The sequence below is a fragment of the Phyllobates terribilis genome, unplaced genomic scaffold (assembly GCF_046119375.1).
Source record: "Phyllobates terribilis strain yellow unplaced genomic scaffold, ASM4611937v1 Scaffold_2__4_contigs__length_985480577, whole genome shotgun sequence".
NCBI lineage: Eukaryota > Metazoa > Chordata > Amphibia > Anura > Dendrobatidae > Phyllobates > Phyllobates terribilis.
This window is the reverse complement of record NW_027362762.1, coordinates 976537164-976551431: the sequence shown is the minus strand read 5'-3', so window position 1 is coordinate 976551431 and position 14268 is coordinate 976537164. Positions and strand designations below refer to the sequence as shown.

Sequence of the window (14268 nt, the reverse complement as noted above, 5' to 3'; positions counted from 1 at the left end):
CCCTGTAGACTGTGAGCCCTCGCGGGCAGGGTCCTCGCTCCACCATACCGCTGCACAACAAGCTCTACCCTCACCTACTGTATCCTCACCCATCCCCTGTAGATTGTGAGCCCTCGCGGGCAGGGTCCTCGCTCCACCATACCGCTGCATGTCCAGCTCTACCCTCACCTACTATATCCTCACCCATCCCATGTAGACTGTGAGCCCTCGCGGGCAGGGTCCTCGCTCCACCATACCGCTGCACAACAAGCTCTACCCTCACCTACTGTATCGTCACCCATCCCCTGTAGATTGTGAGCCCTCGCGGGTAGGGTCCTCGCTCCACCATACCGCTGCACGACCAGCTCTACCCTCACCTCCTGTATCCTCACCCATCCCCTGTAGATTGTGAGCCCTCGCGGGCGGGGTCCTCACTCCACCATACCGCTGCACGACCAGCTCTACCCTCCCCTACTGTATCCTCACCCATCCCTTGTAGACTGTGAGCCCTCACGGGCAGGGTCCTCTCTCCACCATACCGCTGCACGATCAGCTCTACCCTCACCTACTGTATCCTCACCCATCCCCTGTAGACTGTGAGCCCTCGCGGGCAGGGTCCTCGCTCCACCATACCACTGCATGACCAGCTCTACCCTCACCTACTGTATCCTCACCCATCCCCTGTAGATTGTGAGCCCTCGCGGGCAGGGTCCTCGCTCCACCATCCCGCTGCATGACCAGCTCTACCCTCACCTACTGTATCCTCACCCATCCCCTGTAGACTGTGAGCCCTCGCGGACAGGATCATCTCTCCACCATACCGCTGCACAACCAGCTCTACCCTCACCTACTGTATCCTCACCCATCCCTTGTAGACTGTGAGCCCTCGCGGGCAGGGTCCTCGCTCCACCATACCGCTGCACGATCAGCTCTACCCTCACCTCCTGTATCCTCACCCATCCCCTGTAGACTGTGAGCCCTCGCGGGCAGGGTCCTCGCTCCTCCATACCGCTGCACGACCAGCTCTACCCTCACCTACTGTATCCTCACCCATCCCCTGTAGACTGTGAGCCCTCGCGGGCAGGGTCCTCGCTCCTCCATACCGCTGCACAACCAGCTCTACCCTCACCTACTGTATCCTCACCCATCCCCTGTAGACTGTGAGCCCTCGCGGGCAGGGTCCTCGCTCCACCATACCACTGCATTACCAGCTCTACCCTCACCTACTGTATCCTCACCCATCCCTTGTAGATTGTGAGCCCTCGCGGGCAGGGTCCTCGCTCCACCATACCACTGCACGACCAGCTCTACCCTCACCTACTGTATCCTCACCCATCCCCTGTAGACTGTGAGCCCTCGCGGACAGGATCATCTCTCCACCATACCGCTGCACAACCAGCTCTACCCTCACCTACTGTATCCTCACCCATCCCTTGTAGACTGTGAGCCCTCGCGGGCAGGGTCCTCGCTCCACCATACCGCTGCACGATCAGCTCTACCCTCACCTCCTGTATCCTCACCCATCCCCTGTAGACTGTGAGCCCTCGCGGGCAGGGTCCTCGCTCCTCCATACCGCTGCACAACCAGCTCTACCCTCACCTACTGTATCCTCACCCATCCCCTGTAGACTGTGAGCCCTCGCGGGCAGGGTCCTCGCTCCACCATACCACTGCATTACCAGCTCTACCCTCACCTACTGTATCCTCACCCATCCCCTGTAGACTGTGAGCCCTCGCGGGCAGAGTCCTCTCCTCCTGGACCAGTCGTGACTCATTTTTGTTCAGGATTATTGTAATTGTTTTTGCTATGCTTACTTCTTTTTCACATGTAAGGGGCTATAATAATAAAAATTAACACTTGCACTATCCCTAGTCTTAGCATTATCACTAGTCCTAACCTTTACTCTCGTTCTGATTTGAAAAAGTGTGGAAAAACTTATGGCTGGATTCATCAAGATGACGGCTTTGTACTCCCGCCTTAATGAATGAGATGTTGGAGGGCACCCTGTAGATTTTGTTGCATGCAGTCTTTGCTGCCTATGCAGAGGGCAGCAGTTGAGAGGAGCTTGTCATCAGCTGCTATGTTCAATATAATCAGTGACTCAGGTGACAAAGCTCACTTCATTATCCCAGTTGCTGCCTATGCAGAGTGCATCTGCTAATGACAAACTTATCTTGACTGTTGTGCTCTGCATAGGAACCTGTTTCACTGACTTCTGGCTGCTTCAATCATAGAACATCAGGCATGAATTCAAGAAGAAGAGGCAGCGGGGGGGGGTGAAATGTGGCCCCCTTTAGAGTATGGCCCCTGTGGCTCTCCCACACTACGCCCCCGCTGACAGTCCCTTAAGTCCTCTGCTATTTACAGGAGTAACCTAAGATTGACAGCTGCTTATATCGCGGCAGCTCACTCCGCAGCATTGGAGAGAGGGAGGAAACCGGAGAACCCAGAGGAAAGTGACACAAAGACGGGGAGAAGATGCAAAGTGCCTGGTCAGATACGAGGCCAGCGCTCAGTGCCAGCCTCTGCAGCTCAGAGCATGCCCAAACCTCAGGGGGTCCTCAGCACATACAAGCCCATGATTACAACTCCCATGGGAGCCATCACCCAGGAATCGTATGCGAGGTGGACTACGAGAGTCAGTGTTTTTAGCCAAGGTTCTGTCTTTTAATGGCCACAGTGTGAACGTGCACCTGCACATTGCAATTATGTCAACAGATGTTTCTTTGGTCTTGCTAAGAATTGTATGAGGAGAATTTTTAACACGAGATAAGACTTGTGTTCCTCCTCCCCTATCCTGTGCTCCTCCTCTAACCACATGCTCCTCCCCTATCCTGTGCTCCTCCTCTAACCACATGCTCCTCCCCATCCTGTGCTCCTCCTCTAACCACATGCTCCTCCCCTATCCTGTGCGCCTCCTCTAACCACATGCTCCTCCCCTATCCTGTGCGCCTCTTCTAACCACATGCTCCTCCCCTATCCTGTGCTCCTCCTCTAACCACATGCCCCTCCCCTATCCTGTGCTCCTCCTCTAACCACATGCTCCTCCCCTATCCTGTGCTCCTCCTCTAACCACATGCTCCTCCCCATCCTGTGCTCCTCCTCTAACCACATGCTCCTCTCCTATCCTGTGCGCCTCCTCTAACCACATGCTCCTCCCCTATCCTGTGCTCCTCCTCTAACCACATGCTCCTCCCCTATCCTGTGCTCCTCCTCTAATGACATGCTCCTCCCCTATCCTGTGCTCCTCCTCTAACCACATGCCCCTCCCCTATCCTGTGCTCCTCCTCTAACCACATGCTCCTCCCCTATCCTGTGCTCCTCCTCTAACCACATGCTCTTCCCCATCCTGTGCTCCTCCTCTAACCACATGCTCCTCCCCTATCCTGTGCGCCTCCTCTAACCACATGCTCCTCTCCTATCCTGTGCTCCTCCTCTAACCACATGCTCCTCTCCTATCCTGTGCTCCTCCTCCTCTAACCACATGCTTCCTCTGCCTCAAACCACATGCCCCTCCCCTATCCTGTGCTCCTCCTCTAACCACATGCCTCTGCCCTATCCTGTGCTCCTCCTCTAACCACATGCTCCTCCCCTATCCTGTGCGCCTCCTCTAACCACATGCTCCTCTCCTATCCTGTGCTCCTCCTCTAACCACATGCTCCTCTCCTATCCTGTGCTCCTCCTCCTCTAACCACATGCTTCCTCTGCCTCAAACCACATGCCCCTCCCCTATCCTGTGCTCCTCCTCTAACCACATGCCTCTGCCCTATCCTGTGCTCCTCCTCTAACCACATGCTCCTCTCCTATCCTGTGCTCCTCCTCTAACCACATGCTCCTCTCCTATCCTGTGCTCCTCCTCTAACCACATGCTCCTCTCCTATCCTGTGCTCCTCCTCTAACCACATGCTCCTCTCCTATCCTGTGCTCCTCCTCTAACCACATGCCTCTCCCCTATCCTGTGCTCCTCCTCCTCTAACCACATGCTTCCTCTGCCTCAAACCACATGCCCCTCCCCTATGCTGTGCTCCTCCTTTAACCACATGCCTCTCCCCTATCCTGTGCTCCTCCTCTAACCACATGCCCCTCCCCTATCCTGTGCTCCTCCTCTAACCACATGCCCCTCCCCTATCCTGTGCTCCTCCTCTAACCACATGCCTCTCCCCTATCCTGTGCTCCTCCTCTAACCACATGCTCCTCCCCATCCTGTGCTCCTCCTCTAACCACATGCCTCTCCCCTATCCTGTGCTCCTCCTCTAACCACATGCCTCTCCCCTATCCTGTGCTCCTCCTCTAACCACATGCCTCTCCCCTATCCTGTGCTCCTCCTCTAACCACATGCTCCTCCCCTATCTTGTGCTCCTCCTCCTCTAACCACATGCCCCTCCCCTATCCTGTGCTCCTCCTCTAACCACATGCCCCTCCCCTATCCTGTGCTCCTCCTCTAACCACATGCTCCTCCCCTATCCTGTGCTCCTCCTCTAACCACATGCCCCTCCCCTATCCTGTGCTCCTCCTCTAACCACATGCCTCTCCCCTATCCTGTGCTCCTCCTCTAACCACATGCCCCTCCCCTATCCTGTGCTCCTCCTCTAACCACATGCCCCTCCCCTATCCTGTGCTCCTCCTCTAACCACATGCCCCTCCCCTATCCTGTGCTCCTCCTCTAACCACATGCCTCTCCCCTATCCTGTGCTCCTCCTCTAACCACATGCCCCTCCCCTATCCTGTGCTCCTCCTCTAACCACATGCCTCTCCCCTATCCTGTGCTCCTCCTCTAACCACATGCCTCTCCCCTATCCTGTGCTCCTCCTCTAACCACATGCTCCTCCCCTATCTTGTGCTCCTCCTCCTCTAACCACATGCCCCTCCCCTATCCTGTGCTCCTCCTCTAACCACATGCCCCTCCCCTATCCTGTGCTCCTCCTCCAAACCATGGGCTGATCCTGTGTTCTGTGCTCCTCCCCTGCCCTATATTCTTCACTTTGTGCCTCTCAGCTATTCTCTGCACTGTAACACTGGTGGGTGTGGACCTACTGCGCCACGGGCCGGGTTTACCCTGGAGGGGTGTGACTAGGTGTCTACTGGGTCTTCACTACGGCCTCTGATGGTGAGGATAGGCTTGGTCGCTGGTAGACACCAGGTACCACTCCAGGCCAGTCCCCGGGTCTGCATCAGCTGAGGTCAGAGACACTGGTACGAGGTACAGGTGGACACAGGCGAAGACCTGGTCAGAGAATCTGAGGTTGGGGCAGCATCACGGGTTCAATGTATGTAGGCAAGGTCAGGAGCAGAGGGGTCCGGATAAATGGGTAGGGAAGCTGGGTCAGAAAACAGGAGAGACAATACCAGAAAGCACAGGAATCTAGGCAGACTGAAGGAGAACCTCAGGTCAGGCGAGGAGCGGTGGAGGAGCCACCTAATAACCCCCGGCTACTTGAGGATAGGCCAGAGAATCTCACCTCTGCAGGACACCATGGTGCTGTAAACTTGCAGAAAGTGTCCGCACCTCCCTATAGCCATAGCCATGTTGGACGCGTCATCCGTATGAAGCAGGGAAGGAGGACAATGATTGTAAGAAGAGAGGAGGCGCCGGATCAAGACCAGGGACGTCCATCAGACCAGACCGCCGGCTGTGCCTTGTATAGGGGATTGCAGACATATATACAGCATTCTAGTATGCGGTATCAGAGGGCTTATAGGTGCTGGCAGCACTTTATATAGGGAAAACCTGGTGCACAGGTTCGCCGTTATTTTCAAATGTTAGGTCATAGCAGGGCACCAAGGCTTAGGCTGCACCGAGGGGGCACAGAAGTGTCTTCATGGGCGTATTAAATCAGCAAATATTACGCTAAACTGTATATGCCTGGTAATACTTTAGTAAATCTTTATGCAGTCTAATTGTCATTTTGGGATGACTGACTCCCTTTCAATAAGCCTAAAATTCATTTCACCCAACGAATGAACGTTTTTCTCGAGCATCGGGTGATTGACAGCTTGTTCAGATCGATAATCAGTTTCCCACTATCGGCTGCAGTGTTAAAGGGGTTGTCGGGTCTAAAACTACAAATCTGCAGTCAGTCTATGTGTCGCTCTATGTGACTGCAGACTTGCGACTCCTCACATCACGCACTGCTTGCTGTGAGGATTCTCCGGTGTCAGCGCCGGGAACGGCAGTCATGTGATTTGCATACTTCCGGCCACAATCCGACTATGCAAGTAAATTGAGCGAGGCCGCGTCCATCTAGTCGGATTGTGGCCGGAAGTATGCAAATCACATGACTGCCGTTCCCGGCGCTGACACCGGAGAATCCTCACAGCAAGCAGTGCGTGATGTGAGGAGTCGCAAGTCTGCAGTCACATAGAGCGACACATAGACTGACTGCAGATTTGTAGTTTTAGACCCGACAACCCCTTTAATGCTCCTTAAAGGGGTTGTTTCAAGCTGTGATGTTATCCTCTATCCGCAGGTGGTCTGACCCCCAGGGTTTCTGAGAACTGGAGCAGAGGTCGATCATCCGCACTACCGCTCCCTTCATTCTTATGGGAGTGCGGGGATTACTGAGCGCAGCGCTCTGCTGATCTGTGGCGTTCCCATTAGAATGAATGGAGCGATAGTGCGGATGATCGACCCCTGCTCCATTCAGCTGGGGCTCTTCAGATCCCTGTCTCCCAGGATTGGTGGGAACCACAGTGGTTGGACCCCCGTCGATAGGAAATAACTTTCAAACGTGAGATATCCGCTTTTAAGAGTATCTAAATTTTTGGGATATTTGTTATGTTTTACACCCATTCTGAAAAGAGATCGGTGGGTCACCAGTTCTGAGGCCCCCACCAGTCGCTAAACAAAGACCCCCCTAGAAAACCGCAGCTCAGGAGACAGGAGAGCATTCACACAGCGCAGAGTGGATCCAGTCAGAAAGTCACAGTCCTGTCTCCTGAGCTCTGCACTTCTAAGAGGTCATTTGAGCAATCAGTGGGGGTCTCAGATCCCACCCCAAGATGTCCCTTCTCCATACTGACCCAACTTCAGACTCGCACCAATCTGCTGAGAATAAATGCACCTAAAACATCTAAGAAATCTTCCAAAATGTAGTTACTGTATGGTCCGCAGTCTGATGGTGGCTGGGAACAACAACTCCCAGCATCTTCTTACCATTGTTAAGGGCATACTGGGAGTTGTAGGTTAATACCATAAAATTGTATTTGGGGCTGACCTGCTACTACAATTGATTGCTGTACTAAGCTTGGCCATGTATTCATGTATTGATGGACGTTCTGGTGATGTATTACTGTATTGACAGAGGTTCTGTATGCACATACCCTTAGTCTGACTGATCAGTAGGGGGCATGACCACTTAAAGTGCCTAGGACAGCATGAATGCCAAATACGGCCCTGCGTGCTCCTCTTCTCATTATGTGCTCCTCCTCTATCCTGTGCTCCTCTTCTCATTATGTGCTCCTCCTCTATCCTGTGCTCTTTTCTTTGCTCTGTGCCTCTGACATATCCTCTCTTCACTCTACTCTCCTCACCTATACTGAGCACCTCTCCCCATCCTCTGCTCTTCCCTGAACCTCTGTCCTTGCCTTAACCTATCCCCTGAACTTATCCTGTGCCCCGTCCCCTCCCTCTTTTCTCATGTGCTCCTCTTCCATCTTGTGCTCTTGTCATCATGAGCCCTTTCCCTGTAACCTGCTTCTTTCATCATGTGCTTCTGTTCTATGCTACTATGCTACTCCCTTTAGTCTGTGCTCCTCCCCTATCCTGTGCTCCTCCCCTATCCTGAGCTCCTCCCCTATCCTGTGCTCCTCCCCTATCCTGTGCTCCTCCCCTATCTTGTGCTCCTCCCCTATGCTATGCTCTTCGCTCTGTGCTTCTCACCTGTCCTCTTTTCATTCTATGCTCCTCCCCTATCCTGTGCTCCTCCCCTATCTTGTGCTCCTCCGCTATGCTATGCTCTTCACTCTGTGCTTCACACCTGTCCTCTTTTCATTCTATGCTCCTCCCCTATCCTGTGCTCCTCCCCTATCCTGTGCTCCTCCCCTATCCTGTGCTCCTCCCCTATCCTGTGCTCCTCCCCTATCCTGTGCTCCTCCCCTATCTTGTGCTCCTCCCCTATGCTATGCTCTTCGCTCTGTGCTTCTCACCTGTCCTCTTTTCATTCTATGCTCCTCCCCAATCCTGAGCTCTTCCCCTATCCTGTACTCCTCCGCTATGCTATGCTCTTCACTCTGTGCTTCACACCTGTCCTCTTTTCATTCTATGCTCCTCCCCTATCCTGAGCTCCTCCCCTATCCTGTGCTCCTCCCCTATCCTGTGCTCCTCCCCTATCTTGTGCTCCTCCCCTATGCTATGCTCTTCGCTCTGTGCTTCTCACCTGTCCTCTTTTCATTCTATGCTCCTCCCCTATCCTGAGCTCCTCTCCTATCCTGTGCTCCTCCCCTATGCTATGCTCTTCGCTCTGTGCTTCTCACCTGTCCTCTTTTCATTCTATGCTCCTCCCCTATCCTGTGCTCCTCCCCTATCCTGTGCTCCTCCCCTATCCTGTGCTCCTCCCCATCCTGTGCTCCTCCCCTATGCTATGTTCTTCGCTCTGTGCTTCTCACCTGTCCTCTTTTCATTCCATGCTCCTCCCCTATCCTGAGCACTTCCCCTATCCTGTGCTCCTCCCCTATCCTGTGCTCCTCCCCTATCCTGTGCTCCTCCCCTATCCTGTGCTCCTCCCCATCCTGTGCTCCTCCCCTATGCTATGTTCTTCGCTCTGTGCTTCTCACCTGTCCTCTTTTCATTCCATGCTCCTCCCCTATCCTGAGCACTTCCCCTATCCTGTGCTCCTCCCCTATCCTGTGCTCCTCCCCTATGCTATGCTGTTCGCTCTGTGCTTCTCACCTGTCCTCTTTTTATTCTATGCTCCTCCCCTATCCTGAGCTCCTCCCCTATCCTGTGCTCCTCCGCTATGCTATGCTCTTCGCTTCTCACCTGTCCTCTCTTCATTCTATGCTCCTCCCCTATCCTGTGCTCCTCCCCTATCCTGTGCTCCTCCCCTATGCTATGCTGTTCGCTCTGTGCTTCTCACCTGTCCTCTTTTTATTCTATGCTCCTCCCCTATCCTGAGCTCCTCCCCTATCCTGTGCTCCTCCGCTATGCTATGCTCTTCGCTTCTCACCTGTCCTCTCTTCATTCTATGCTCCTCCCCTATCCTGTGCTCCTCCCCTATCCTGTGCTCCTTCCCTATCCTGTTCTCCTCCCTTATCCTGTGCTCCTCCCCTATCCTGTGCTCCTCCCCTATCCTGTGCTCCTCCCCATCCTGTGCTCCTCCCCTATGCTATGTTCTTCGCTCTGTGCTTCTCACCTGTCCTCTTTTCATTCCATGCTCCTCCCCTATCCTGAGCACTTCCCCTATCCTGTGCTCCTCCCCTATCCTGTGCTCCTCCCCTATGCTATGCTGTTCGCTCTGTGCTTCTCACCTGTCCTCTTTTTATTCTATGCTCCTCCCCTATCCTGAGCTCCTCCCCTATCCTGTGCTCCTCCGCTATGCTATGCTCTTCGCTTCTCACCTGTCCTCTCTTCATTCTATGCTCCTCCCCTATCCTGTGCTCCTCCCCTATCCTGTGCTCCTTCCCTATCCTGTTCTCCTCCCTTATCCTGTGCTCCTCCCCTATCCTGTGCTCCTCCCTTATCCTGTGCTCCTCCCCTATGCTATGCTCTTGGCTCTGTGCTTCTCACCTGTCCTCTTTCCATTCTATGCTCCTCCTCTCATCCTGTGCTCTTTTTTATCTTGTCCTCCTCCCCTATCCTGTGCCCCTTCTCTAGTCTGTTCTTTTCCTCTCTCCTGTGGTTGTCTCATCATCTGCTCCTCCTCCATCTTATGCTCTTTGCCTCTCATCTTTCCTCTCCTCCCTTTATGCTCCTCTGCTATAACTGTGGTGCCCCTGAGGGTTCAGTCACCACAGAGGTATTGCATCTGACCCAGAGGGGTGGTATCTCACCCTCAGGTAAGGAAGGAGTACAGCTCAGGACCCTAATACCTGCATCCAACACATACCCGCAGTGGGGGCAGGGCAAGATTGCTCCTACGGGAGAGCACAGTCCCTAGTTCCCTAGCTGGCGGGAGGGGACATGTAGTGGATGTGGGTGGAGAAAGCAGCTTAAGGGAGCACATGACAGAGAGAGTATAAAAGAGGGAATCATCTTAGATCAGGTTCAGTCAGAGGAAGAGAAGTGACAGAAGCAGAGGCTCTGTATGAGCTCTGCTCCAGAGGCGGGCCTAGCCTGGGAGGCCCAGGACTGAAGGAAAAGGAAAAAGGAGAGGGAGCAGGAAGGCTCCAGGAGAAGAAGGGATCCCAGGGGTACAGGCAGTGCTGGAGGCCACCCGTACGCCCGAATCTGTCGGGAGGTGGAGGGGTCAAGCCATATACAGTAAACCGGATCCCTCAACTATTGAAAGATTGCAAGTCTTAGCTAGAAACCGGAGGCTGCAGTACTTTAAGCCCTGTAGCCACAAGTCCATGCCAGTCTCACCGAGAAGGTAGCCACATAGGACCCAGGGGACGGAACATACGTCGCCCGCCAAGGCCCGCGGGTACCGGATTGGAATCACTAGGTGTAAGGTGCAGAGAAGAGGCCAGAGAAAGGACATAGAAGGGGGTCCTGATAAGTACTCCGGAGCTATCTGGGGGTGGACTGAGCCCCTCACTGAGTACGCACAGCACAACGGGGGAAATTGCTCTGGTACCTGTAATCTGGACTGCAACAACTGTGAATAAAGATCCTGGGACTGCACTATACTGACTCTGTGGTTATTACTGACACCCTGCACAACCACCATCATCCACACACTGCCCTGAAGCTAACTCTTCCTGTGGGGAGTTATACCATCATTGCTGCAAAACCACCAGCTTCAGAGGACTGTTCCGCAGCGGCGGCCCCCTTTAGCCGCACTCCACAGGTGGCGTAGTCGGACATTAACACCTATACATATAAAGTTCCCCTTGGATTGACCGCCCTGGGTCACGGACCGGGTCACCGCCACAGTGACTACAACCCCCAGCATCTACCGGCCTGGCATCGGGTACCCCACGGCCCAGGGGGCGCGTCATAACGAGCTCCTCCTCTCATCCTGCGCGCCTGCTCTAACCTCTGTTCTTACTTATCCTGCACTCTTCTTCATCTTGTGCATACGTGCCTTGTATTTCATGTATTAAAAGAGTTGTGTGAGATATGTAAAAAGCTGCACACGAGCAGCAGTAGCGCTAAAATGATGAAATAATACTTAAAGTACTTTTTGGCGGGGAACAGGAACAGAGGGTGTTATCTTTAACACAATTCCTTTTTTAGCCACTTTTTTATGCCTCATGAAAAATGTGTGATTGTAAAATTCACCAATTTTTTTTTAATGGCGCGCACTCGTTTTTTTTGGGGGGGTAGATTAAAAAATATAGTCTAAAAATAACCCAAGAAGGGGTATGAGTATCTAAGAAATAGACTGGATGCAGGCGCTTCGGCGGTAAACCTGGCGCACATAAGACGGTCTAGTATAAGGTTGTGCTGTGTAAAATACAGGCAGGACTATAAATCTGTAGCCAGCTTCCATGCCTTTTTCCCATCATCCCTTTTTTCTCACCTGTGTGCCAGGCAGCAGAACTCGCACATGGTCGCCCTGCAGTCTTGGCACCGCTTCTCTCCCTTATCGTCTCCGCACAGATCACATGGCATCTCATCTCCACCGCACCGAAGACGCTCGAGCAGCACTTCTGTCTGAGCCAGCAGATCCGGTGTTAAATCTCTGATGCCTCCGGGTGGTAGGGTGACTTCGGAGTCGCACACCGGGCACAGGACGCTTTCTTGGGCCACTAGTTTCTGCCCTCGCTCCAACGTGCTGAAGGGTTCTAGGCTTCGGAGGCAGCGCATACACAGAGTGTGTAGACAAGGCAGGACTCGGGGGTCCGAGAACAGGTCGTGGCACTGTGGACATCGACACCGGCACTTATTGGTCGCCACGTCCTCCGGAGGGCAATGTACCTGCGCCATGTATCCCGCCGACAACTCCTGAAATGTCTGTGATTAGAAGTAGTGGAAAAGTGAAGAACGAATGGAGGGTTCTAGGTGCTCCTAGGTGCAGGGCACAGTTCTAGACTGCAGCGGGTGCAGAGCACAGGACACAAGCAGGGGATGAGCCCGTCTGCTGGGCCAGGCCTCAGTCACTGAGTGCACCACTCCCAGGAAGTGTAAGGAAAGTCAGTGCACCAGGCAGAGTCCGGACACCGGTCACACACTGATCCGGATCCTGCTGCAGCTGTGCAGAACGGCCAAATCCTGAGCACATTCCCGGAATTCCAGTCCTGTGGCTCTGAGCGCTCACCCTGCCCCCTTCCTGCTGCTGGAGGCCACCCAACTCCACGACTACCTGCAGCGCCCCCCACACGTCTCCGAGATAGGATAGCAACTGCAAACCCATATATACACACACTGTATACAGAACTATATACCTACATCACACTGTATACAGATCTACATAAACCCCATGTACAGAGCCTTGAAAAAGTCTTCATACCCCATGAACTTTTCCACACTTTTTCACATTACACCACAAACTTAAATGTATTTATTGGGATTTTATGTGATACAAAGTAACAAGTATTTGTGACGTGTAAAGGAAATGATACAAGGTCACTAATTATATTATACATATAAATCTGATCATTTTTCTGTGCATACAGTACAGACCTATAGTTTGGACACACCTTCTCATTTAAAGATTTTTCTGTATTTTCTTGACTATGAAAATTGTACATTCACACTGAAGGCATCAAAACTATGAATTACCACATGTGGAATTATATACTTAACAAAAAAGTGTGAAACAACTGAAAATATGTCTTATATTCTAGGGTCTTCACAGTAGCCACCTTTTGCTTTGATGACTGCTTTGCACACTCTTGGCATTCTCTTGATGAGCTTCTAGAGGTAGTCACCGGAAATGGTCTTCACTTCACAGGTGTGCCCTGTCAGGTTTAATAAGTGGGATTTCTTGCCTTATAAATGGGGTTGGGACCATCAGTTGTGTTGTGCAGAAGTCTGGTGGATACACAGCTGATAGTCCTACTGAATAGACTGTTAGCTGCTTTTTTCTTGCCATAATACAAATTCTAAGTAAAGAAAATGAGTGGCCATCATTACTTTAAGAAATGAAGGTCAGTCAGTCCGAAAAATTGGGCAAATTTTGAAAGTGTCCCCAAGTGCAGTTGTAAAAACCATCAAGAGCTACAAAGAAACTGGCTCACATGAGGACCACCCCAGGAAAGGAAGACCAAGAGTAACCTCTGCTTCTGAGGATAAGTTTATCCAAGTCACCAGCCTCAGAAATCGCAGGTTAACAGCAGCTCAGGTTAGAGACCAGGTCAATGCCACACAGAGTTCTAGCAGCAGACACATCTCTACAACAACTGTTAAGAGGAGACTTTGTGCAGCAGGCCTTCATGGTAAAATAGCTGCTAGGAAACCACTGCTAAGGACAGGCAACAAGCAGAAGAGACTTGTTTGGGCTAAAGAACACAAGGAATGGACATTAGACCAGTGGAAATCTGTGCTTTGGTCTGATGAGTCCAAATTTGAGATCTTTGGTTCCAACCACCGTGTCTTTGTGCGATGCAGAAAAGGTGAACGGGTGGACTCTACATGCCTGGTTCCCACCGTGAAGCATGGAGGAGGAGGTGTGATGGTGTGGGGGTGCTTTGCTGGTGACACTGTTGGGGATTTATTCAACATTGAAGGCATACTGAACCAGCATGGCTACCACAGCATCTTGCAGCGGCATGCTATTCCATCCGGTTTGCGTTTAGTTGGACCATCATTTATTTTTCAACAGGACAATGACCCCAAACACACCTCCAGGCTGTGTAAGGGCTATTTGGCCAAGAAGGAGAGTGATGGGGGGCTACGCCAGAGACCTGGCCTCCACAGTCACCAGACCTGAACCCAATCGAGATGGTTTGGGGTGAGCTGGAGCGCAGAGTGAAGACAAAAGGGCCAACAAGTGCTAAGCATCTCCGGGAACTCCTTCAAGATTGTTGGAAGACCATTTCCGGTGACTACCTCTTGAAGCTCATCAAGAGAATGCCAAGAGTGTGCAAAGCAGTCATCAAAGCAAAAGGTGGCTACTGTGAAGACCCTAGAATATAAGACATATTTTCAGTTGTTTCACACTTTTTTGTTCAGTATATAATTCCACATGTGGTAATTCATAGTTTTGATGCCTTCAGTGTGAATGTACAATTTTCAGAGTCATGAAA

General features: G+C 52.3%; 1 protein-coding gene across 1 annotated transcript in view; it reads right to left on the bottom strand.

Moving 5' to 3' along the window:
• The window catches only part of TRIM45 (tripartite motif containing 45), a 65901-nt gene extending 53531 nt beyond the window's left edge, over positions 1-12370 (bottom strand). The window contains exon 1 of the mRNA XM_073668748.1: positions 11601-12370. Coding sequence (XP_073524849.1) covers positions 11601-12007 — 407 coding nt within the window. The 5' untranslated portion in view covers positions 12008-12370. The remainder of the gene's footprint in view (positions 1-11600) is intronic.
• Positions 12371-14268: the final 1898 nt, after the last annotated feature.